The sequence below is a fragment of the Miniopterus natalensis genome, chromosome 19, assembly GCF_054644295.1.
Source record: "Miniopterus natalensis isolate mMinNat1 chromosome 19, mMinNat1.hap1, whole genome shotgun sequence".
In the NCBI taxonomy this organism is placed as follows: domain Eukaryota; kingdom Metazoa; phylum Chordata; class Mammalia; order Chiroptera; family Miniopteridae; genus Miniopterus; species Miniopterus natalensis.
This window is the reverse complement of record NC_142099.1, coordinates 21644435-21671069: the sequence shown is the minus strand read 5'-3', so window position 1 is coordinate 21671069 and position 26635 is coordinate 21644435. Positions and strand designations below refer to the sequence as shown.

Genomic DNA, 26635 nt, shown 5'->3' with positions numbered 1-26635 from the left:
ATTATTGGAGAGCCATATGTCACCAGTATAAAGGCAAATCAAAGCTCTGGTTTTTCTTCAGTGCATTATGGACATCTGGTTACTCAAATTTATCTGACCCATAATACTTTATTGTGATCAACATACATAAATCCCCTAAATCTATCTTTCTTGACAATGGTTAAAGCTAATATACACCACATGGATCTCCAGAAACATACAACTAAATACATGTCTTAAATCTGCAATTCAGATATAAGGATTTTTTTAAACCAATAGATTCCATCCACAAACATTCCTCAAAAAGCCATGTAGTAGAAATGGAAATGAACAAGGTATTAACAGACTTGGACTTCGGCCCGGGAGAAATCAGCTAAACTTCTTAAGCTTTAGTTTCCTTTTCTAAATAATGGCCTCTATTGCTTAGGCACATTAGGAGGATCATGAGACAGGTGATGTGCTAACAGTGAAAAAATATTCTATAAATACAAAATATTTTAACATTTTCCAGAAAGGTAGCCATTCCGTAAATATCAGTAATCCCAAAGTCATAAAGCTATGTAGAGCGAAAATATTGTCCGTATTTTCCCCTTTTAAAAGCTTATTGGTAAACAGCAAACTGGTATCAAACATGCCACCATCAACAATTTCTGATGTCTTTTATTCTTACTACAATCTTGTCATCCCAAGCTAAGTTTCCTCCAATATACTTAACTGGAGGCATTTATGCACTGAGTTCATTAAGTTTATGGCATAGAGGGGCAGGGGGCAGGGGAGGAGAGAGAGAGAAAAGAGGTGTATAAAGGGTTAAAAACAACTTCCATCTTTATTCCAGAATTGGTCTCACCTCTCAAAACGAGCTCTGCTGCAGAGGTGAAAGCAGAAACCCGGCCGTACTCGGCCAGCTCGTCCTTTCCGCTGCTCCAGGTTAGTTTTGGATGCCCACACTGTAGCGTAGTTGGTCATATTGTTGTGAGCAGTGAACAGCTTCACCTTCTGCCTACACAGCACAGAGGGGTTAGTTCTAAGACTCACGTGAACTACCAATACAACTATTATAAATCCACTAAGTGCAGGATGAGTTCCAGATGGCCATGTCTACTTGTGATGTCTACCTGTGACCAGCACCATTAAGAATCTGACTCTGCACTCTCCTGTCAACTTACTAAAAGGCAGTGTAACACACATATGCTACTTACTAGCTGGATGATCTTGGCTAAGTGACTAACCTATTCTGTGCCTCATTTTCCTTATCTGAAAATAAGTATAATACTACCACCTACCTCATATGGTTTTTTATTTATAAATATTAAGTGGATTAATAAATGTAAAGCATTTAAACAGGATGTTGCATAAATGTAAGTGGACAATTAGATGATCTACACTGTCTATGATCTAAAGGTCATGTGCTAACCTGGAATACAGGGCTCTTCTCGTGAACTCACCAAGCAGGGCCTGCTGGTCCTTCTAAACCCTATGTAACCCTGAGCCCTTCAATGTTACGCATAGGCAGCTGGCGCTAAATGATTGGAATCAGCACAGAAGAGCTGCATACAATTCACCATTCACTAAACTGGGCACTGGCAAATCTTTTTCAATTGCCAGGCAGGCTGAAGGACTATACAGAAAAGACAGAGGTAAAAGCTGGCCAGATATAACCAAATTTTGACTTTTTGGTCCTGCATACACCAATACCATAAGTACTTTATCTACACAATGCCACCCTGTATTTCCCAGGCTCATCTCATACCAAATATGAAGTCTTTTAATTCAGAAATGTGTGTCCTATGGGTAGGATATTTGTCATGTGCTAAATATTAGTTATCTTTATAAACCAAACAGCATGCTATTGTTTCCATTGTCAATGGAAACACCTGGAAAATTAGCAAAACACCTGCAGACAAGAGCAGTGGGAATCAGTCAGAAGTTAGCATGCTAAGCTTTGTCATTTCCTCCCATAACTGATTATGGTGATCAATACCAAGAGAAAGTATTAATTAGCCTATAGCTCAGTATATATAAATGCAGTGATTTTGATGGTAAAAGAACACAGGAACTTAAAAATAAGGTGTTTTAATTCTGTTAACTGACACTAGGTACTACATGGAACATTCTAAAGATTTATTCCAGGCAAAATAGGGTCCTTGGGAACTTACTTGCAGGAGTCAATGACATAAACAACGTCATTTATGGTAATGCTTGTTTCAGCAATATTTGTGGACAAAATAACCTGTGAAGAAATGACATTAAGAAAAATTACACTTTAGGAATTATTTTCCCATTATATTCTTGAAAAGACTGATTTGTTTATGTAACAAATGACAAAAGAATCACAAAAATCACTCAGCCACTGAGTAGATAATGAAAAGCTTACTAAACTCGGAAAGAAGATCCCTTTTTCCCTCAATTTAGACAGACTACGTTTTTTTTATAGCTCTTTGAAGGCCAGCAATCTTTGTTTAATATCTATGTCACACAATCCCATAACTGTAATGTTCATTGTTTACCTTGGTTACTCCAACTGGTACTGGGTCAAATACTTTGCGCTGTTCCTCTCGAGGAATCTGAGAATGCAGAGGCAGAATCTGATACCGATGGCTTCCTACAATAATACAGAAAGGGTAAGGCCTAAAAATAGGCGCCTAGTTTAAAACCCCTATACATGATGCATACTGTTATTCAAAAATGGACACAACACTAAATTCTGTTTTCACATACTGTAGGCAAGGGAACAAGCAAAAATACTCATTTTCACTCTCATATATGTGAGAATTCAAGACTCACCAAAATGTGAATTCATTTCCAAATGTTTCTGCATAGTATAAATCAAATTCCAGCCAGGCAGAAAGACTAACACGGCTCCAGGAACATTGAGGGTCTCGATGTACTTAAGTAGAGCCTCAATGAGCTCAAAAGAAGTTTCCTTTTCATTTAGTTGGGCCATGCTCATCCTTGTTTCTGGACCGTATTCATCACCACAGATCAGGTTGCAATTTGCCTGCAAAAGAGGGAGACATTTGGGACTGTCTCAATTGCTACAGCTCATGAGATAAGTCTCCTATGCCTATTCTTAATGACACCTAATGTCCTATTAATTCTAACTGATTAGTCCCTTCTGGCATACAGAAATTTAATTTCCGAAATAGAACCTGCGGCATGTTGACATACTGAGTTTATCTACTGACCAGCATTTCCCATAGGACATGACTAAAACTCAAGTACAAACTCTTACACCAGACTCTGAACTTCTAATGGCTCCTTCTACTGAGCACTTCTCTGACTATAAACTCTTGGTTTTTCAAAAATATTTTCCTTACTGATTAAGGAACTGCTCATGATTCTGTGTGTATCAGTACCATCTATCACTTTACACACACACAATGCCTCCGTGTAATTCCAAGGCTCATCACATACCAAATAGGAAGTCCTTTAATTCTTAAATGAGTGTCCTGCAGGAAGGGATTTGATCCCTTTCATTTATTTTTGAAATAACGTGGTCAGTCTTTTCCAAAAAGTCTGCTTAGAATCAATGACAAACCAAGCCTTCTGTAATGAAAGACAATGCTTTCCAAGATGAATGTTTTATCATTGGTCCAACTCGAGAGCACTACAAAATAAGCGTCACTTCCGTTTCTTCCTGGGAAACCTCTCCCTAGTTTGATACTCTCTTTATTTTATTTTTAAAAAATATATCTTTATTGATTTCAGAGAGAGGAAAGGAGAGGGAGAGAGATAGAAACATCAATGATGAGAGAGTCAATGATTGAGCCCGCAACCCAGGCATGTGCCCTGACCGGGAATTGAACCCCGATCGCCTGGATCCTAGGTCCACGCTCAACCGCTGAGCCACGCCCAGCCGGGCTCGATACTCTCTTGATCTGATAACTGCCATCACTGGACTGCCTCTCTAATATAAGGCTAAAGCTGCTGCTCCTTAAATTTTATCGTGCACATGGGTCACCTGGACATCTGGTTAAAATGTAGATTCTGATTCAGTAGATCTGGGATGGGCCACAAGGTTCTGCCTTTCTAACCAGTTAGTGACCCAGGTGCTGTGATCTTTAAACATCTTACTGTTTCTCTTCTTTTTCTTTTGACCTTTATGCCAGAGATTATTTAACTTGTGGTATGAAAAGAGCTTGTCACTGAACATGAAACTTTTTGGAGTGACATATATCAACTCAAAGATAGACATCACAGTTTTTAAGTTTTCTGTAATGCTTACTGCATGTTTTCACTAAAATCCGTTCTCTTCTCTGTAACAATGTGCCCACAATAAAATTCCTTCATGAAGCTCACTTACATCGTCATCCTCGCCACAGTCATCGTCCTTATCCTTCTTCTTCTTGTCCTTTGGTGGAGGAATAAAGTGGGTCATCTGAATACAGTCTTCTAAAAAGTATTCTGCCGGGACAATCCAGTCAGTATTATCAACTTTCAGAATGGAGCGGTCTTTAAAACTCATTTGCTAATTCATAATTCAAAATGACCTAATACCCATCAACCTGACTGTTCACAACTGCCAAGAAATTCCAGTGGGAATAACCTCTTTTCCCAGTAACTCAGTGTTCCCATCTCTTCAGCCTTGAAGGAGGGTTACGTACCTTACAGTAGTTCCCACCACGCCAGTCAGGGCATCTATATACAATGTTCAATCAAACATTCATGGAAGGCCTATTGTGTACATGCACTATGTTGGACACTCCCATGGTGTGAGAGTCATATATAAAAAGTAGTAACATCAATACAGTAATATTCCATAGTCTATCCTTCCTCTATCAGGATGTACACATAAAATGGGTTCTTTTTAGTTAACACTCTGAAGAAGGACCTCAAAGCAAAGGTTGGAACATCTGCTGACCAATTATGCTCCTGAAGTTCTCTGATGGGCCCAGAAGTGTATCATATATAAACATTTGCCCTCTACGCCCTAAGAGCCCAAAGTGCCATTCTCATCACATTATATCCAAGGTACATACTACCAACATGACTTATCCCTGATGATGTTAAACCCGATCACCTGAGATAGTGTTTGCCAAGTCGCTACACTGCAAAGTTACCCCCGCTTCCCCCTTTCCATACTCCACTCTCTGGAAACAGTCATTAAGCACAGCACACTCACAGGACAGGGAGCTAATTCTCACTTTTTTGAGGGAGAGTAGCCACATACATTTCTAAAAATTCTTCTGTATGAGAGATTTGTCTTTATTACTTACCTATTTATTTAGCTATCATACACAGATTCATTAATATTTATTTTATATTTAGAGATATAATTCAATACCATGTTATTTTAATTTTTTGCCCAAACTACTACAGCTTCGGGCACTGAAATCTCTCTGAGGTTGGCTCCTAAGTCCCTTTGTCTTCATCACTGTGGGTTTTTTTTAAAACACTTCCTTGCTTTCTGGCACTACAAAATATCCCAGGCTCATCTCAAATATCCCCTGCCTTAACTTCAGAAACATCCACCAAGGATGTCTGGTTCTTTAACTGGAAAATGGTATTAGACATAAGATCTGGGTGGTCGCATGTCCCTTGCTACTGGGATGTCACTGCTTCTAGACTACTCAGCAGACAAAGCTAGGAAATACATGTATGTATATTAACCCATGTATTAATTCATTATGATTATTTCTGTATCTATCTACTTGTACCAACATAAATGTATGCAGCTGTTTGTACCTATATAAATGTATCTATCCATCTGTATCTAAACACTAGTTCTTACTGATGTCCCCAATTGTAATCCATGGTTCATGCAAGCTTTCCCTCCTACGTATAACCTCTCACTCCAACAGTAAACCTGGCTCCTACCATCTGCCACCCATGTATTTGTTTTTTCAATCCCAGTATACTTTCAAAGCAGTTTTAGTACTTTTGTGAGATACAACTGCACTGGCTTTTATTTCAGACCTGCTCTTACTTTAAAATTTCAAAAATGAGCCCCCTGAAAGATCCATTCATCATTTCATACCTGCAATGCAAACTTTTTAGCTTATTTTCATGCTCTATTAGACTGTAATTAGAATTAGACTGTGCCATATATTTTTTTTAACCCAAGCTACTAGAAAACGGTGATGACGAAACCTTTTAAAGTAAAGACTTATTTCTAACTATCAGAATCTTAACTATCAGAAATACTAGAGCTTGAAATTCTCACCTTAATCTCATTTCAAAAGGCTGCCTGCTCCGGCTCTAAGAAAAATTATCTTGTTAATTCGACACTGGTTGCTTAAACTTTTAACAGTATTTCCCATGACCATCTATAGATCATATTGATTTACCCTTGACTAATAATTTTTAAAGTTACATTTGGCTAAAAGGGCTGGGAATTTACTAGATATGCAAACTCTGCATGCAGTGAATGAAACTCGCTCCTCAGACTGTACTCACTCCTGCTTGACTAAAACCCCAAGAGTGCTATGACGCATTTGATACTCTAATTTGGCCTGGATTTTAAATGTCCTTTAACCTATAAAGGAAATTTTCTTAATCCCCAGAATTATGAAACTGATCAATTATGCTCCTGAGGAGCACACGAGATATTCACCCTCCCACCTGCCCCTACCCCCACAGTATTTACCTTGAACTGGGAAAGTCCTCCCATAAACTTCAATGATGGGACAATCGAAGAAATATTCACAGAACATGCTGGTATCAATAGTAGCAGACATGAGAACAATGCGAACTTCAGGGTAAGCCTGAACCACATCACGCAGCACTACCAAAAGGAAGTCTGTCTATTCAAATACAAACAAAACAAAACAAAACTGCATTAAAAAGTCCATGCTAATGAGATAGACCCACCAAAGAACATGAAAGCTAGAACTCTGACAGAACTTTTCTCTAGCTGTGTGGAATCTACAGCAAACCACCATCCTGAATCTTTATAATCCTTTTCACATATACAGCTTTCATCTTATATATACAGGTACTTAACGTGCATATTTATACATATATCTATACGTATTTTTAAGATTACTTATTCTTAACTTTATGAGAATATATTTTACATAATCTTTGGGATTTCCTTTTTCATACACTATATGATTGCTAAGATTCACACATAGGCTACTAACAGTTATTCTTTCTAATGACTGTTAATATCCTGATGTGTTAATATACCAACTGATTTACCAGTAGGTATCTGGTGGTAACTACTGCAGGTATCTGGATTGTTTCCAGGATTTTACTATTGTGAACATTTGCTACTGTGAACGTTCAAAGGAAAAAAAAGGGTTTAATGGCCTTATTAGAAAAAGATGTTCAACATCTTAGTGACTAAGTTCATGGCTTTCATAGATGTAAACAGCGGGAAAAGAAAATAAAGCAGACATTGTATTTTGACTTCTTATTCCGAGTATTAGCATTAGTAGCTAATCATAATGTTCAGCTACTTACATTTATGTCTCGTTCATGTATTTCATCTACAATTACATGACTGATTCCCCGAATGCCTGCTTCTAATTTTCTCAGGAGCACACCTTCAAAAGAAAATCAGAGCAACAACTGGAGATGAGTTTCTATGTTGATTAAAGTAGGGAGATAGGAAAGTGCAGAGAAACAAGTTTCTAGACAATCAACTATGCTTCCACCCAAGCACCATTTTAAGAAACAATCACTTGCATATTTAAATGAAAAGGTGACAGTGAACTCTGAAATATATTTAATGAAAAGAGAATTAAAAGACATAACTCTAGTAACCTAAGCTGATTTCATCATTTCTAAGCTACAATGTCCAGCAGATATATCATCCTCTCCATAAAGGAAAAAAACTGCTCAAAGTTCTATTTAAACAAGGATTCTGAAACCAGCTCCTTGATTTATAATTTCCAGCCATTTTGTGCTATTACCAAGTTTTCTTAAAAAATAACACAGTATAACCCCCAAATGAAAGACCAAAATAAACACTATTACTGACCTACAGTACAAAACATTATACTGGCATGAGGGCGGGGAAGTATAGACTCAAATCGCACACTGTAGCCACAGCTTTTTCCAGGCTCTTCTCCTCTCTCATATGCAACACGCTCTGCCACAGACACTGCACTGATTCTCCTGGGCTGAGACAGAAAAGTGACTTAAAAGCTACAAAATCACAGTTACACTTATTTAGTGGGGTTACTTAATTATCACAGTCAATCTGTCCCACTGCCAGATCAGTAATCAATAAAAACAATAATAGTAATGATATCTTAAGGAAGCTCCAAAATTTATTTTTTTTAAATTTGGGGGGGGGGGGATTACTACTTAATTCTATGGCATAAACTGAAACATGCTGCTTTTCATTTTGTATATAAAGTGATTCCAAGGTTTTTATAGAAAATACAACTTCTTCACCACTGCCTAACCTGTTAATGATATTCAGAGTGCTTTTCCAGCAGGGAAGGGGACAGCACACCCTTGGGGAGCTTGTCTGTAACTGCTGACCACAGTGAAGGCACATGTTTAAAAAATTTCACTAAGACAGTTGGGTATTAGGAAGGTGAGCAATCTCCTTCTTTGCTGTATCCACTGTGGCCACCTATCATTCATCTATTAACTAATAAAGGGAGCATGCACTGCATTTTGCATCAGGTGCCACATCAGATGCAAGATAGGACGCTGAATGAACTCATTCCTGTTTCTGATGAGCTTATGCAGTGGGGAAAACAGTGTATATTATCATTTCCAACAATAAATATGCTCAATCCTAAAGGGGAATGCTACAGGTTAATGTTTTAAGTGTTGGACCTTGGTTTTTCTGAAAACTTTTCTGAAGTGTTCCATATCTTCTAAGTATACAAAGCAGTATTTACTTGGTGGGTAATATGTCGTAAAGGTATAGACACATAAAGATTGATAAAGACTGAATGCTTCTAAGCTGCCTTAAACATGATTTTGTCAAAAAGTTCCTGATGACAGGTTATATTTTAGTTCCTTGCTTGAGAAAATTTTTTCTGAGTTTCATATCTAGTTAAGTACCTATATTAAGATATCACAAATTATGACACGACTATTTAGGAAATCAGAGGCTGAATCTTAAAAAACAAACAAAAAAATACAATAACTTCACTAGATCAATATCCTTTGAATTAATACAAAACATGATTTATTAATTTCTAGATCCCTAATACAAGAATCAATTGAACTAAATTCATACAAATGACTTTAGATGTAGTATAAATTTTCTTTACTCCCAATCTAAACCTTTTCCAAATTATTCTGCCTCTTATTGTTGCAGCTTTATGCTGTTATTTGGATTAAATATATTAAAAATAACACAATAACCAATTTAAGTGAAACTAGTTACAAAGTCACTCCAACAGAATACTTCAATTCTCCTCCAGGATATGAGCTTTTCTTTACATTTTCATTGCACATTATGCTGATCTCATTTTCTCTACAGAATCTTATTACTCTTGCCTGGGGTCCAGCCTTAGAGGTCAGTAGTTTTTAAGTGGTTACTTCTTTACAGTTCATCTGTGTTCATGTTAACTGAAACAGCTAGTATTTATTGAGGACTGAGTTGTCTATGTGCCAGACCCTGGGTAACACTTTCCATATCACTGGCATTTGAAGGCCTGTCTCAAACTGTTCCTTTGCAGTATTCCAGGATCTCCCTCTTTGTTGTAACCCTCTTCACATTTATCCTGAACTGCAATAACCTCTTCACTTAGAGTTGTCTAACTGAAGGAGTACAGGTCTCAGAACTCCACCACACTTCTCATCTGGTCATTGAAATACATGGTAAAAGGACAGGGCTGCAACCAAATGATTTCTAAGGCACCATCTATCACAAACTTATCTGGTCTCACTTTATTTTCAGAGTTTATTCTACATGAGGGCCAGCTATATTCTGAAATGGTGGCCTACATTAAGCACTCAGTGAAAGTCAACCACTCTCTGTTTTGCTAGCTTGCCTGCTCTTACTCTAACAGGTTTTCACTGAAAATTTATAAAGTGGTAAGATAGAGAGGACCAAGATTTAGATGTGAATTTGAGAATAAAGTGCTCTCAATCTTTTGATTCTAGGCCTAAAGATTCCCTTCAGCCCAGACAAAAAGAAATCTCTACATGGTTTAGTTTAGCTTATCAGTGAAGGATACTAGAGATTAGAAAAAGAATTTAGTTCTTTTTGTTTTTTTTGTGTTTTTTTTTAATTTTTAAAGGGTTTGATGCTCTGCCACTTTCAGATCCATATGTGGCTACAAAGGGGAGTTGATCAAAGACTTACAAATAGTCTGGCCTCCAGGTATTTCCACCTTCAGACTCTATCCACACCAGACACACACTTAGTAAGTTGGCTCGCTACTTACCTGAGTTACTACAATATTACACTCTGCTGCACGGTCATTCTGGATAAAGTCATCGAGAATAAACTGAGGAACCTGTGTGGTTTTCCCACATCCAGTAGCTCCTCGGATAATGACAACTGAATTTTGACTAATTGCTTCCAAGATTTCACTTTCAAATTTCTTCACAGGCAGTAACTCTCTCTCCTGTAAGATCTGCATTAGAAAAGTTATACCTCAGTCAAATTTCTGCCAACACGTACTGTAGAAGCAACTGTCCTACTGCTAAAAAATAAAATAAATCTGCTATCTCTATAAAAACTTATTCCTTTCTACTGTCTTAGTACTCAAAATATACTTATTCATAAAAGAATATATATATTTATTTCTCTAATAGAACTGCCCGCTCTCCCTAAATTTCTGAAGAATCTATGTAGTGGCCTTGTCCACACCCTTTTCCTCCTTTCTCCCTAAACATTCCATATACATTAACTTTCTTCTAACATTTTAATGTTTTATTTGAAAAATACTGAAAATCACCCAAACGGTCTTTACCCCAAATCTCTCCACTTAGATTAACTAAGAATCCCAGGCCCTTAACTCACGACTACACTCTGTAGTAACTTAGATGAGCCGTTTGGTAAATATCTTTGATGTACTGTCCTAGAAAAGGTAAAAAATATTATTCACTATCTTGCCCACATCTAGAAAGTTCTGAAGCTCTGGGCACATGTCTATTATACTTCACAGACTTACAGCTTGCAAATCATGATCCTGGTCCAACTGGTACATTAATTCACTCTTGAGGTCCATGCTTATTTGTTCTGGAGTAGCCTGTAAAATGGGAAGGCAACAGTCAAACAAAAGCACGTAACACATCTTCAAACAGAATCCACTTTTTATCTAGACACTATAATGAAATATACTCAAAAGTAAAATACAAGAGTCTGATCTCAAGAACAACAATACACTCACGTATGCCAGGGGCCCCTCATCAATGTTGCTGCTAGTCCAGGGATTCCAGTTGGATTGAGGAGGTGACCAAGGAACCACTCCCATTTGGTTTTGTCGCTGAGATGGCTCAAAGTGAGCCAATTTGCCAAGGTTCAGCACAACAGGCATAGAAGGATCATCGGGCTATTAAAAAAATAAGAAAAAACAATACCAGTTGCTTGTCTGACTAGAGAATTTCTATATAAAGGTGAACTAAATAGCTGTATGCTTACTGGAGGTATGATTTCAAGATTTAGCTCTTGAACGACGTTTTGCAGCTGATGCTCTAAATCTTGAGAGAGGTTAACTTTGTAAGGCTCCACCTACAGAACAAGGTGACCATAAAAATCACGTCACATATACATATACATGAGCACTTCTAAGATCTATGATAGCAGGGTTAAGGGTATGTGGCCAACACTAGGTCTACAATATTCCTAAAGCCAACAATGAGCCAGTTCCTCCCGTGAAAGAAGTACTTCAACGATTATTGCCCACTGTGAACACAGCAACCTGCCAGGCACAGATGACCAGTAGGGCCATTTCCATTTCTCATGGTAAGGCTCCTACACCTATAAATTAAACTTTACCCAAATCCTAAACAACAGCTAAACTGAATTTTACAGTCTCTCTCTAGGCTATGAAGTCTAAAGACTCACTGTCTCTCCTTCTTTCTTCTTTGTGAGTCCAGAGTAAGCTTCAATCACTCCGAGGTGGTAGAGTTGTCTGACAAGTGATAGGGCACAGGACTGTGCTGCCAGTTTTTTATTTGATCCATGTTCACGTGCAAAAATCCCTATAATTCAAGGTCAGGATTACCAAAGACAGAAGGATAACTCAACTAAGTAAAAAAACATCTTATTTCATAAGCAAAAAAGCCACCCTGAACACAGAGGAAGTAATGGATTCTAAGTTCTTTTTCATTCTAACTGCTAACCAAGAGCAATTCCGTAACAGCTATCAACTGAGTAACCAACCATCTTGATTATAGGCTGATACTAAGACACATACAAATCATCACTATAAAAGCAATAACCTATTTCAATAGAACTTGTCATTATTAATATCATTTGACACTAAAAAGGGAAAGAAAACATAGTTTCACTTTGTAAAAGCAAAGGGTCAAAAAGCCAAACAAAAAAATAAAAATGAATTCAAAGTGGTTATGCAAACCAGAGGTTAGCAATTTTCTATAAAAAGTCAGATAAACATTTTTTAGGCTTTGCAAGCCACATCATCTCTGTCACAAGTACTCAACTCTGCCTTTAAACCAGCAAACCATCCACAGATAATACTTAACTAGGGTTTGAAAAACTACAGGCCTAGGAACTAAAAATATTTATGTTTTTAGAGTTGTACAAATATGACAAAAATAAGTGTGTGATATATGTGACCTGCAAAGCTTAAAATATTTACCATCTGGCCCTTTAAAGAAGCTTGCTATTCCCTGAGACAAACAGATGAGTAAAACTGTGTTACAATATAACTTCAATAAAGCAGGTAATGGCAGTCTTTGGCCAGAGGGCTGTAGTCTGCTGATCCTGACACTAGACTGAATGCTAGTACTCACTCATATTCTTGAAGAAAATGCTAATAGAAAGTTTTCCATCCTTCACTATCATTCAGCTTTAGGAGTAATGACAAAGTAAGAAGGGACATAGGCCCTTCCTGTCCAATTAGCCAGTTTAGTCAAATTAATTGATGGTCAGATCAATGGGCTTACAGATGCTGAGACTGCCTTTAATCCTCATCACTTAACATTCCAACCACTCAAAATAACTTGTTTTTAACGTTTGGGATAAAAAAAAATTCAACATCATCTCCTGGTGATTTTATATTCAAAGGCTTCATTCTATCAGGAAAGTCCTCTATATATGCAATTTGAAACATGAGTATCAGTAGCAGAATTCTCAAGTTGGAAAGAATCTGAGGCCATTTCTCCCAATTCGCAAAGTAAATTGAGTCCCAGAGATGTAAAGTGTGATACTCAAAGTCACAAAATCTGTTAGTGATGAAACCAGGTACACAGGGTGAGTTCCTCCTTATCCTTCAAGCACAATACACTGCCTGTTTTAAACTTACTGTCTAAGCATAAAGAATACATGCATCATTTCTTTGCCTTTTTACTTCCCTTATGACTAACACCCCCATCTATTCTTTGTTTTTCGGGGTAATTTTCTCACCTTTTCTTCTTGACTCTATGACTAGTAAATGCTACACATCCATCTTCTAATCCTATCATCCAATTTACTCCTTTTCTAGATTGTACCTAGCTAGTTTTATCTAAACAAATGGAAAGAACACGATTGTGTAGAAAGAATAAAAATGTTTTATTAAAGTTCTTTGACACGAGCAGACTCCTAAGTAGCCTACCATCTTTTACCCTTTGAAATATAACACTAGCCTGACCTTTTCTTTTCCACCTGCAACTTGGAAACCGGGCCTTCTAATTCATAAAATTACTAATATCCTAAAACACCCTAGATGCTACCTTATATCATGTACTCTTTCAATTAATAAAGCCCATGCATATGTAGCTCAAGACTCTAATGTATTACTCCACTATACGAGACTCAGCTTATCAGTAACACTTACTTCTGCCCAGTTGCTTGATATAAATGGTCATTTCTGCAATAAAGCTCCTGTAACGACATACACAAACAAGGTTAGGAATTTCACTGTTAGAAATGACTCAATCCAGGACTCCTAAATCAGGCAGGCTTTCCAACTGCTTAAGCAAATCACAGCAAAAAAACCAAAAACATTTGCTTCTGTTCAATCCTAGAACAAATGGAGTATGTAAACTTCAAGTAACACGAAACATGGCACAAGACTGCGATAATCAAAGCTGATGAGCCAATTTTTCATGAAAAGAAAATGTTAGGGTTTTAGATTCTATATTTACTTACTCTTATTCCAAAGGTTGTACTCTGGTTAGAAAACATTCAATGGAAAGGAATTTTCCACTTAGCTTGGGGCCAAGAAATAAAATAGGACGAAAGCTCTTTATAGTTGTGATTCTTTTAAGATTCCTTTGCGTGGGCTACCCGCTAATGACTTCAATCTATTAAGATAAGCTAAATATATGCACGCATGCGCCCATCATATGAACACACAAACACTGCATGTATTCAGTGGCTTCTGAGGCAGGGGTCTGGTATCTGCCTACAGGTGGAAGCAGCTCTTGGTAACAAAAAAACTTAGAGTCTATTACATTTACTTAAATCAGGTCCTAGAGAACAACAAAAAAATTTTTTTTAAATATATCTTTATTGATTTCAGAGGGAGGAAGGAAGAGGGACAGAGACAGAAACATCAATGATGAGAGAGTCGTCACTGATCGGCTGCCTCCTGTACACCCCTGACTGGGGATTGAGCCTGCAACCCGGGCATGTGACCTGACTAGGAATCGAACCCACGATCTCCTGGATTCTAGGTTGATGCTCAACCGCTGAGCCATGCCCAGCCACGTGAGAACAAAAAATTTTTGAGAGTTACAGCTAAAATTGCTAGCAGATTCTAGGGAATGGTTTAGGTTTCAACAAAGAAAAAATTGCCCTTTGAAAACTATGCTTTCTGATCCTTCCACTGCTCAGGTACATTCTAACCTTGACTTTGTGCTGTGAATAAAAGGTTAAGTGAGGATTAAGAAAAAAATAAATGTTAGACTCCTTCCTATATGTCTTGTGAACTGACCTTCAGGCACAGCTGCTTCAGGGGTCAAAGGCCACTGACTTTCAGGGGAACAACATCCACCCTTTCATTAATGACACCGATGCCAGTATGTTTCTCAGCCAGGCTTAAAGTCAATCTCATTCTCCTCCACCTAGGGGAACAGCGACACCAGAAATCAGTTTACAATTGTTTCCCATGTGATTGCTTAGTTCAGCCTAAGCAGCAGCACATGTGTGTATGAACACAAACCTCTGGTGTTGCTGTCTGTTATGCCTTTAAATAAAGGACATACGAGGAGCAATGCTGTCCCAGCTCCCCCAACTGTCTTTGCCTCCCTCATCTTCATATCCTGAATTCTTCAATTTCTTGTATCAGAAGTCAATAAGTTAGTGACATCAAAAAATGTTTATAATAGTGAGCTGCTGGCACAGTTAGGTTATCTGTTTTGAAAGTCACCAAGTGCTGCCAAGCCCAATCAGTTATGAAGGACAAAATATTAAAGAAAAATCATTAACAAATGCATCTTTTTTTTATACCTCTGAGGGTTTTAAGGTCTGACATCAGAATTAAGTATTTGAGAATTCAGGAATGAACAGAACAGTGGGAGGCAGGGGTAACAATGCTCTAAACATCACTTTGACCAGTGTCAAAGTTTTATTTTAGTAGTAATTATTTTAGGATTGCTAGATGCACCCAAGTAAGAAAGAGTGCTTTGATTTTCAAGAAAAATGCTTTTAATGTATTTTGAATAATTTATTTCTTATAAGTAAGGAACAGCAAATTAATCATCCAGGTTTCCATTATGACCTTCCCTCCCTTCCAATAAAATGCAGTGCCCCCAGAAGAGTCTAATCCATATGAGCCTTCCTGGGAGTAATAATTACTACACCCTGGAATGCTCTCAGGAAGAACAGCAAGCGGGCTGAGAAACATACTGTCACTGTCACAAGGACCTCCCTTTATGTTCAGTTTTATCAAGTTAGGCTACAAGTAGGTTAATTCACATACAAAGACTTAGGCTAAGCCCTTAAACTTCAACAGGATTCTTCAGAGCTGGCAAGTTTCAAAGCTGAAGGGAAATCTGGATCAAGGCGCAATACAATCTACCTCTGAGACTCTAAAACTTAAGTGTCTAACTTGACCTATCAAAGAAATAATCATTGTAACTGCCTCTAACAATACCATAGTGAATAAGTTTACAGCTTCTGGCTGATAGCACCAGCTGTGGCTACCATTTTTGCCTTTCAGATCAAATGAGAACCTTAAAAGTCTAGCAACACAAACAGCAGAGTTTTGCAGAACATCTTAAACAGCTGTACAAATCTAGAAAATGAACATCCGAAACAACCCTGATTTACTACGGAAGGAAAGAGTGAAACAAGCAAACCTGTTGTGATCAGGGCCCACTTGGGTGTACTTATATTCTCCTTGGATCTTTTCTTTTTGGAAATATTGGTTCAGCCGAGCCTTAGCATTTTCCAAGGTCCAGTTTCCATGAAGCCCAGCATTTAAATCCACTTCTTCTGATTCTAGAGTCTGTAGAATGAATGAAAATTAAATTTGGCTGTACTGATTTTAGCCATGACTATTTAAGGCACAAAAATTTATAACAGTAACTTCTTTGTGCCATCCTTTATAATGCAAAAGCTGTTTTAAAAGCTGCTTTTATTACTTTCTATTCCTAGTCAAAACTGAGCAGGAATTAGTTTATATTGCATCTGATGGCCCTATTAGCTAACTAATAATGTATTATATTTAAACTGTTCCAAAGAAGCCTTTAACAATTCTTCTGTGTGTGATGGTTCTACCACTTTAAATACACTATGTAGAAGAATAAGCTGTTTTATGAAGGCATTTTTACAATGAAGGCTCATAAAATGAGGTTAACTGAGGTAACTATATTTTGTACAAAGCAGAGATCATCTTTTACTACAACCAAGAAAAACACTATTTTATTTCACAGGCAGTTCTAGTGACCATATTTAATGGGTAGCTTAGCTGTCTCAAATAACAACTGAAAAGAATCACCTAATTATTAAGTTGGGATTATCTTAAACCTTACTATGAACTAAGTCCTAGATCACATTCCCAGAGATGTAACACAGGGTGATGACAGCCTTACCGCTTGTACTTCCTGTTCTTCCTTTCTTGAGTAATAATCCTTCAAGTTGGCTCCTCGATCCCAGGTGGGCCCAGGAACACCATAGCCAGAGGCCCCAATTTCAGAATTATTTTCTATTAAGGAAAGAAAATGACTGTTCTCTTGATGAATCAAACTGCAAAAAGATCCTAAATATTTTAAAGAATATTCCTAATTTAGATTTTGGCACTCCATAATTTAGAAATCCAAGGTTTCAATTACTTGGAAAAGGGCCTGAAATCTCCATGACTTACTTGAAAAGTGGTACATGACTACAGTATAGGGCTAATGCCAAGGCTGGTGTGCAGGCAGAAGCCAGCAGTAATGATCAGAAGTGACTGTAGGTCTAGCATTCATTATTGGTGTAGCTTTGTCAAGTTGCTACATATGAAATAACTGATTAAATGATAAAACTGCTTCTTTGCTAAGTATGACCCTGGAAGGAAGCTATCTGCTAGTGCTGGGGATGAAAAATGAGAAGCCGAAAAGGGTAAGAAAGTGATGAATCCTGATGAAAAAGCAGAGTAACTAAAAAGAGTTACTATTGACTGATCATTAATTCTACTGAGTTTATTACATGCTTTTTAAAAAATTTACTCCTCACAACAATCCCAAGTAAATATCACTATTATTCTTGTTCCACAAATGCTGAATATGAGACTTAAGTAATTTGACCAAACATCTTAGTTCATCTACCCTACAGTGGACATACCAAAGAAGTTTATTTAATATATAAAATTCAGCAATGGCTTGGACCTATAGGTAAACAAGCATGTCTACAATCTATTTGATAGGAGTAAGTCAGAAACAAGAAAGGGCAACATTTGGTTAGAACTTTAACCAAATGTTCTAACCTGTGCAAAAATCTATCCAGAGATCAGAAATTAGTAAATGCTAATTACAGCAAGGAATTAAGCTGTACCATGCTTTTTAAGAGAAATTAAATGAACTGGTGGTATTTGCAAACTTATGAAGGCTTTAGGATCTCTCTGAACATTAAGAGTTTATTATAGTTATTTCTTTCCATCCAAGTGAAAGAGATGATAACCAAGCAAGATCCTGTATAACTTACTCTCAGCTATGTGCACACATTCAAGTCCCCTACCTGCCTTGAGAGCCAGATGTGGGGGAAGCGGTCCTCCCATAATTGTTGGTAAACCATCACCAGTCTCTGCTGTGGTGTCAGGTGTATCGGTAGGTGGGGGCATAGGGGGTGCTACCTGCAAGAGAAAAAGTCAAGGCAGTATAAGCAATTTCACCTTCACAGGGACTAGTGAATTCTTTTCTGCTTAAAGCAGGCTCACATGCTGCCGCTCCTCTTCCCATAACATTAACCTCTTTGCTTTCAGTGACTATAAAACTATTAGGTTCTCATTTCAGGCAGAAAAGGTAAGAGTAGTACAGATTACTCATAAATCTCCAACTGAAAATTTTATATATACATATGTGTATAAATATAATTTTCCACAGAAGGTGGGATTAGTTTATGCTGTATCGTTTATTTACGTAAAGGAAAAAAAAACCCCAAAGCAACCAAAGAAAACAACACATTACATATAGAGGGAAATGACTAATTATAGTTGACTTCCCATTAGAAAACAATGAAGGTAAGAAGACAATGAGAAATTATCTTTAAAGTACTGGAAAATGGAAACAGGCACCCCAAAATCCTATTATTCAGGAAAGAAGGTAAAATAAAAACATTTTCACATTAAAAAAAAAAACATTAGAATTTTCCACTGGCCTACACTGCAAGAAGAGAGGAAGAGGCTGAGAGACACAGAATAGGTCAGTTATAACATGTGGAGCAAATGTCAATAGTTTCAAATATTTGAAAGATGTACAATAGTGTTTTCACAGCCAGAAACAATGTCAAGATCATATCGCCCAACCCCTTCATTTTACAAATGGGCAAACCAATGTAATTAAAAATCCTATAATTATCTACAATATACTAGAAAGTCTCTTGAACTCTGGGTCGAAAGCAAGGGAAAAAAATAAAATGTATTTTTACAAGACCGAATACAAAAATTCAGTGAAAATAAATTGTTAGTTTGTACAGATATTATCCCTAAAGATTTTATAAAACTGAATCTTTCATTTAAGTTACTTAAGAGATCTACTTAAATCACGTTAACCTTTTTATAACGTCAACCATCCTTCTAATTTTGTGAAAATTCAAACTTTCTTTTTAATTAAAAGAGAAAGTTTATTTCTTAAAAACAGTACTATACAGGGGTCTTTGCTGCATACCTACATAGAATTAAAACAATCATGGTATCAAAAACACTACAATGATATTTTATTGCATGAAATATTATTTTCTCTGCTATATAATAAAGTGTTAATGAGAACCAACATTGTGTCTTAAAATGTTACTGATTTTTATATTTTGTTAAAGTGTTATCTTTGGAAGTACACAGAACACAACAGGCTCTGAAAAACCAGTTTATGAATTAATGAAATATATAAAACCAATATTTCCCAAGTCCACAAGTCAGGTACATAACTAAGAATGAAATCAAATCTTCAGGAACTCATCCCAGTGCTCTGAGAAAACCCAATGCCAAGGTATACTAAGGAACGTATTAATATATTTGAAAACAACATTGAAAAACTGTCACTCGAAGTCGCCATACACATTGGGTTAGCATAACCTATACATCCTCAAGTGCTTGGCCATAAGTACTTACCCCAATAGCTGGGACTTCTTCACTCTTTACTTCGTTTATTCGAACCAAATAGTTAACAAAGTCTCTGGCTGCATTGCTCTGTGCATCTTTTTTATTGGTGGAATTGCCCATGCCAATGTAATTATATCCTTCCACTCGAACCTTTAATAGTCAAGAATAAAATGTATTAAGATACTGACCTGGGTATAATTCTAGGACTTAAATAAGAAGTCGTAATTCAACAATCCATTAAGTGATAACAGTTGACTGTTGGAGATATATTCCATAAACACATTGAAAAATAACACATCTAAGAGAATTCATGGACTAGCTGCCTTATAAAAAGCTTGAAACATGTTGTCCAGTGATAAGCTAATCCCAAAACAAGAATATTAACTTATGTGACTCAGATATTCTTTTCTCATGTCACAGAATGTTCCACATTAAAATCCAATTTTATAAGACCCAAGAACAAGCTCTCCATTTGTATTTATTTTAAGCACTTTGACCTAAAGCAATCAAGAATTGCTCTACTTTCTACAGGAGTTAGCCAAACAGTGAACAGCTGATCTAACTTTTCTAATCTGCACTACTGGTACTGTGGAAAATAAAGATAGCATATTGTTTTAAAGAGAATGCTCACTTGAAAATGATTTATAGAGAATAGCAGGCAAGTCACAATAAAGAACGTTATCCAATGTGCAACACATTAACATCTCCAAATAGAAAACAATGTTCTTTTAACACCAAAATAAGCCTCGAAAATCGTATCAATGTAAACTGTATTCTTTAGTACCTCACACATGAATTTCTGCCTGTTTTTGTTCCCCACTGCTCTTATTTCATAGGTTGGGGTCATCTTCCTTTTGCCACACCAGGCATACAGAAAATTTTTAACATCACCCATGATTCAGGTGTCTTCTTCAGACCTAAGAAAACAAAAGTTAGTTAAAAACTGCATTATTTATAAGAGCAAACTCTGGAAATTACCAAGCTGGAAATAACCGAACTGGAAATTACTGAAAATCTAGATTAAATACAGGATATTCTACTGCACTGTTATGAAGGCCTAAATTCAAACTCAAACTACTTACTATACTAAGAAATGGTCATCCATCATTTTGTGTATATATCCAATAGTTTATTCTCTTTCTGATGATGTCTCCTAGCAGACTGTATGTTATAAGGCCTAATACATTAAATATGTAGTACTTGAACTAAAAACAGTAATCTGTTAACTTCAATCTCTCCTTTAGGCCTTGTTTATTACAGTTTGAGGATATTACGTTTTCTTGAGGAGCAATATATCATACTTGGCACTCTCCCTGTACTCCCCAGTTTGTAAGATACCAAAAGATATGAACCTTAAATTATAAGATATGAGACCAAATTTAGAAAAGCAACAACAAAAAGCTATGAATTGTTTGCTGTGAGAAGAAACCCCATAACTAACATCAAACCTTTGTCTTGTTAATTAATGTTTAGTTCATTTTGTTAATACCGAAATCTAATGTCATCAAACTGGACCCTGTTTGTATAAACCTGTTCATCCTGTAGCTGCAGACTAATTCTGGGGACATCCTATTAATAGAAAAGCTGTGGAAAGCGGAAGATGTCTATCTATAAATTCCACCCCTGAATAATTAATTTAAAAAACAAGCCTTCAGGGTGAATGAGTAACATAAAATAGGAAGAACTACACTATCAATTTTCTTCCTTCCTAGGTATGTAGTCTCACCTAACACCGTAATATTCAATATCAACTACATGCTAAGAATTCCCAAAAATACACTGAAAATTTAGTCCATTCTAAGCTACAAAATCAAGTTCATCAAACTTTGCAGCAGCACTAATGTATTCATTTGAATGCTAACTTGGCATTTCAGTGAAAAACAGAATTTGAAATTTCCTTCCCAAACTTGTCCCTCTCCCTGCCCCCAATTTCAGTGTTCCCATCTCTATATGGCACCACTATCCACCAAGTTACTCATGTCATCAATCAACTGGGAGTCATCTACACCCTCAAGATCCTTACAGAGCCTTTACTACATGCCAGACGGTATCCAGAGATGTATTTTACTTAACCTTTACAACAACTACATAGAAAAGGCTTTATCACTCCCTTTTTTACTGTTGAGTAAACTGAGACAATAATTTGCCCTAGAAGACAGAGCCCCTAACTGGGAAACCATGAATTCCAAGGCAGATAGTCCGACTCCTAATCTACTATACAATTCTGCCTTCAAAACATACCTCCGTAGATGACAAGTTCAGGGGAGGCCTGCATGGAAGGCCCTACAAACTCAGAGATGGAGAGTAACCACATAGGATGTTCTGAACATAAAAGTTCCTAACTAAAAGTGGACCACAGCAGGTAGTCCTGTCCGAGGCCTGTAGGTTCCTTGACAAGGGTCAATCTTTAACTTAAGTGAGCCTGCCTACAGTCTTTTTGGATCTAAGATAACACACCTTTCAAAGGTCAGAGTAATCTTCTTTTCCAGATCCCTCAGGGCACAACCTACAGCAGAACCCCTCTCGGTTATCTTGTTCCCTGCAAACCACCTTTGTGAGCTGTCGATGTTAATTATTAACTAACCTACACCCACCAATGTAAAAGATGTGTTTGTTTTACTTTTTATCCAGTCCCAGAGATTTCCCCAGTTTGCTTTCTCCCACCCTCTTAATCAACCACCAGTGGATTTCATGTCACCCTCCTTATACCTCTTCTTCTTATTTATAAAGCAAGCTGCAAAACTGCCATTCTCCGGAGCATTTTCTCAATCCGTTGAGATTTTGCTTCCCGGCAGTTGTCATCAATTCGGCTCATATAAACTCATAAAAACTCTCTTACCAGTCTGGACATTTCTCTCCATCTCTCCAACCATTACTGTACAACTGTACATCTGGCGGACTGCATTGTCCTGTTTCCACTCTGATGGCCCTGAAATCCAGGCTTCTCTTAAATCCTTCTCACCACACTGCAGTCACAAGGCCTTTTCAGTTTCTTTCCAACCTCTACCCTTAAGCGCTCACTAACCCCCGCTACGCTACCCTGAAAAGTCCTGCTTTTCCATGTCTTGAAGGCTAAGGAGCCACATGCCTCAGCTCAAAGGTCTCCCTCCTCCGAAATGCCTTCCCAGACCTATGTGGCTCTCTCCCTTTACACTATTTCTCACATCCCTTTTTTTAATCCTCCCACGAGGATACGTTTTTATTGGTTTTTAAGAGGGGGACGTCGATGTGAGAGATTAACATCCTCAAACATCTTCCCGAACGAGCCCCGACCGGGGATCATCGAACCCTCGACCTGGGAACGTGCCCTGACCAGAAATCGAACCCGCCACCTTTCGGTGCACGGAACGCCGCTCCAACGAGCTGAGCCTCACCGGACAGAGCGAATTTCTTTTTATGGAAACCAGCAGACGCTTGTTTCTCCCCCCGACCGCCACCTCGGTGAGAGAGGAGCGGGGCTGTGCCTAATTTGTTTACGGCTCCATTCACAATCCCTGCAGAACAGCGCCCATCTTTGCGGCACCAGGGAATGAATGAAAGGCCCGGGGCGTGTGCGGCGTCAGGAGGACTCACCATCACACGACGGTCCCCCTTCCACTGGGCGGGACAGCGCCCCGGCGCCGCCGCAGGAGGGAGAGGAATTTGTTTTGGCTGCTTGGGAGACGGGACTGGGAACCGGCGGCCGAGAGGCCAGGGGCCACAACGCGCCCGGGGCTGCGCAAGCGCGGCGGGCGGCACGCACCCTGCAATCCCGACACGCGGCGCGGCGGCTCGCCCGCTCGCCCCTTCCCCCACCCGCCACCGCCGCCCGCGCTTCGCAACAAAGCCCGGCCGCCGAGCCGCGGGGCCCCACGCCGCCACCGCGGGTGGCAACGACATCTTTCCCCTACCGGCCTTCGCTACCTGGTGCCCGAGAGCACAGGCCTCTTACGACCGTCCGCGGCTCCGGCCTGTCTCGGAAATACCCGGTGAACAAACCGCCGCTTGGACGGAGGCGGCGGCGAAATGGCTCCCGCGGCGGCAACAGAGGGGCGGGGCCGGGGCGCGTACGCAGGCGCAGAAAGCGAGCTCGGCGCGGTAGACGCCGCGCGGGAGGGGCGGAGCCGGAGCATCCCGTCGCCTAGGAGACCCGCCCCGCCTCGCGGGTCGCTTCTGTTGCTGCGCAGGCCGCTTTTGAAGGTTTTGGGGAGCTGGGGTCGTGTACCATTTTCATGCAATAAAACGTCTGCAGTTTTTGTCATAAGGCCCTCTCGTGGATGAGGTGCCTTTCCAAGGCTGCACTGGAAATCTTAGGTGCTAACTTTATAGGGTGGTTGTGATGATTAAATGAGATAGCACGTGAAAGACGCTTAGCCCAGTATTTGGCAGGTAATAGTTGTTCAATGAGTGTTATTGTAGCGATTCAGATACTGTAACGCGAACGTCTCCTGAAAAAGGAACGAGATCAGTGAAGGCAGGAACCCTGCTTAGCTAGCTCAGGCCACTCACCGCAGTGCTTTGCATATTAAGAGCTCAGTAAAAACTAGTTTAATGAATAGATACATCCTTCAGGGTTGTTTTGGCTTACAGCGGAGATCCTTCTGTCTTCAGAGTCTTTGGAATACTTTGCCTCCTGAACTGTAGTAGCCACTGTTAAATTTTGAACTCGAGTGCTTCCCGTAAAGGCAGCAATAAGTTGGGGTTGTTCCAAAGAATCCAGACTAATCAATTTACCTGGGCCTGTTCCACCTATACAGCCTTATTTTTCACCTCTGTCATTATTTTGTTAACTCTTCTAGATCATAGTAATCAATCCCTTTACAACTCTTTTGCGCTTACAATCAGAATAACAGTTTAGCATTTATTCATTCTTTTATGTTCTCCAAGTACTTGTTTTTGATTAAGGGTAACATCGTTCAGGAAAAAGTAATTTTTATTTCTTTGTACCTTTCAGGGTGCTTACAGCTGCAAGTGCCTGATATTTATGATAAGGGAAAACTCAACTAGCATAAATGGATTGCAAGTATTTTGAATTAGATAATGAACACAGAGACATATTAAATATCAACAAAATTTTCAGAGGTGGAGCTTTGGCTTCCAAGGATTATGGAAAATTTTATTATTGAGTTGGTTCTTTAGTCCTTACACCTGAAACCTAGAATCTCCAGGGGATTGGGTGCCAGTGACTTGCATTACCTTTGTAGGTTGCCCTGGACAACTCGCACCCTCTAAGATCTTCCTTAACAGTTGCAGATGAAGCTTCAAATCATGCTCCTTTTTCTATCTATGCCTCTTTGACCTGCTGTTTCTCTAAAATCACTTAGCCAAAAGCTTTCTCTCTTGTATTTTTCATTGTTCCAGTCACACATGGGTCATTTAAGAGCATGCAGATATTTTTCATTCTCTGTCCTCTACGGTTAGAAGTAAGCACAAAAATCCCCAACCTAGGAAAAATATGAGAGTGGCACAAAAATATGAGATAATAATAAATGCAAATTTTCATTTCAGTTCTTGCCTTGGGTTTAGTATCATTTTCAACTTTATTTTGCCAGGTATTAGTTAAAAGGTTTAGCAGTGATGTAATGTTTCTCTGTTGTATAAACACATACTGAATTGTTTGGATAACTACAAAAATAGCTAACAGTTCACTGTGCTTATGATGTGCCAAGCACTATTTTAAGACTTTTATATGTATAATGTCATATAATCCTCACAATAACCCCAGGAGGTACATATTACAATTTTCATGTTATAGATAACTGAAGGACTGAAAAATTAAATAACATATAGGTCACAGAGCTAGTAAGTGGTAGCGCTGAGACTTGAACCCACATGGCCTGGGTCTGAGATCATACAAATAACCACAGGACAGCCCTGCCTCCCATACAACCATATACCCTTTGGTATTTTATACTAGACTGAACTGAACTCTCCACTACATCAGTAGGTCCTTGGGCTTGAATCTTAGGGACAACACTGGCCAAGAGGTATTGTTAAAAGTGGACATACACCCACTAAGGCATAATTTTGTTAGTAAAATAACAAGACACAAAACACAAAGCTGATCAGAGGTAGAGTTTGGATTGTTCATATAAGACTTAGTTTTGAATGTGTTACTGCAGTAAGCCATGGCTCAAAAGCCAGGAAGGCTTTGGTCTAACATTAAATTTAAAGTTAATGCTCTAGACCCAGAGAAAGATGCTGTTGAGTGGAATTGTGTGTGCCCACTAAATGAGCAATGCAGCTGGAGAAAATATGGACAGACCTGAAATGTGCTAGACACAGCAAGTACAATACATTAAAACAAGAGAAAAGTGAAATCATTTTTAAAAGTGGAAATGACAGTGGTACTGTTAATGGCTGAGTATTTAAGACTGATGCCTTTTAGTGTAATGAATGTCACAGATGACATGCCTAATCTGGATTCCAGCAGAAATGACTGTCTAGATTTTGAGGATGGAGAATAAAACATATCTGATACCTTTAAAATTACTGGTATTCATTGAAATGCCAGTTTCTTTTAGAATTCTTTTTTTATGACTAGCTTTGCATATGTTATTATTTTGACAGCTATTAGTTAAAAGATTTAGCAGTGATGTAATGTTCTCAGTTGTATAAAGAATATACACTGAATTGCTTGGATAGCTACAAAAACTTATAATAACTAACACTTCACTGTGCTTGCATGTCAGGCACAATTCTATTCATTCTTTTTTTTTTTAAATATATCTTTACTGATTTCAGAGAGAGGAAGGGAGAGGGAGAGAGAGAAACATCAATGATGAGAGAGAGTCACTGATTGCCTGCCTCCTGCACACCCCCGACTGGGTACCGAGCCCGCAACCGGGGCATGTGCTCTAACTGGGAATAGAACTGTGATCTCCTGGATCCTAGGTCGATGCCCGGCC

The 26635-nt window shown here is 38.4% G+C and overlaps 1 protein-coding gene across 6 annotated transcripts in view; it reads right to left on the bottom strand.

The window, feature by feature from the left end:
- The window catches only part of DHX9 (DExH-box helicase 9), a 41784-nt gene that overhangs the window by 8219 nt on the left and 6930 nt on the right, over window positions 1-26635 (bottom strand). For 2 of the 6 annotated variants that reach the window (XM_016224630.2, XM_016224633.2), the window contains exons 1-20: window positions 23652-23757; window positions 20533-20665; window positions 19758-19898; window positions 18170-18284; window positions 17047-17159; window positions 16312-16460; window positions 13845-13891; window positions 11909-12045; window positions 11483-11572; window positions 11232-11393; window positions 11013-11090; window positions 10281-10472; window positions 7904-8045; window positions 7384-7466; window positions 6566-6722; window positions 4283-4383; window positions 2764-2977; window positions 2487-2581; window positions 2136-2209; window positions 827-979 (exon numbers count right to left, since the gene is read on the bottom strand). In XM_016224630.2, coding sequence (XP_016080116.1) covers window positions 827-979; window positions 2136-2209; window positions 2487-2581; window positions 2764-2977; window positions 4283-4383; window positions 6566-6722; window positions 7384-7466; window positions 7904-8045; window positions 10281-10472; window positions 11013-11090; window positions 11232-11393; window positions 11483-11572; window positions 11909-12045; window positions 13845-13891; window positions 16312-16460; window positions 17047-17159; window positions 18170-18284; window positions 19758-19898; window positions 20533-20643 — 2354 coding nt within the window. In that variant the 5' untranslated portion in view covers window positions 20644-20665; window positions 23652-23757. Of the gene's footprint in view, window positions 1-826; window positions 980-2135; window positions 2210-2486; window positions 2582-2763; window positions 2978-4282; window positions 4384-6565; window positions 6723-7383; window positions 7467-7903; window positions 8046-10280; window positions 10473-11012; window positions 11091-11231; window positions 11394-11482; window positions 11573-11908; window positions 12046-13844; window positions 13892-14945; window positions 15009-16311; window positions 16461-17046; window positions 17160-18169; window positions 18285-19757; window positions 19899-20532; window positions 20666-23321; window positions 23347-23638; window positions 23758-26635 lie in introns of those variants that run through there. The other 4 variants (XM_016224631.2, XM_016224632.2, XM_087827668.1 and 1 more) reach the window with 4 other exon arrangements.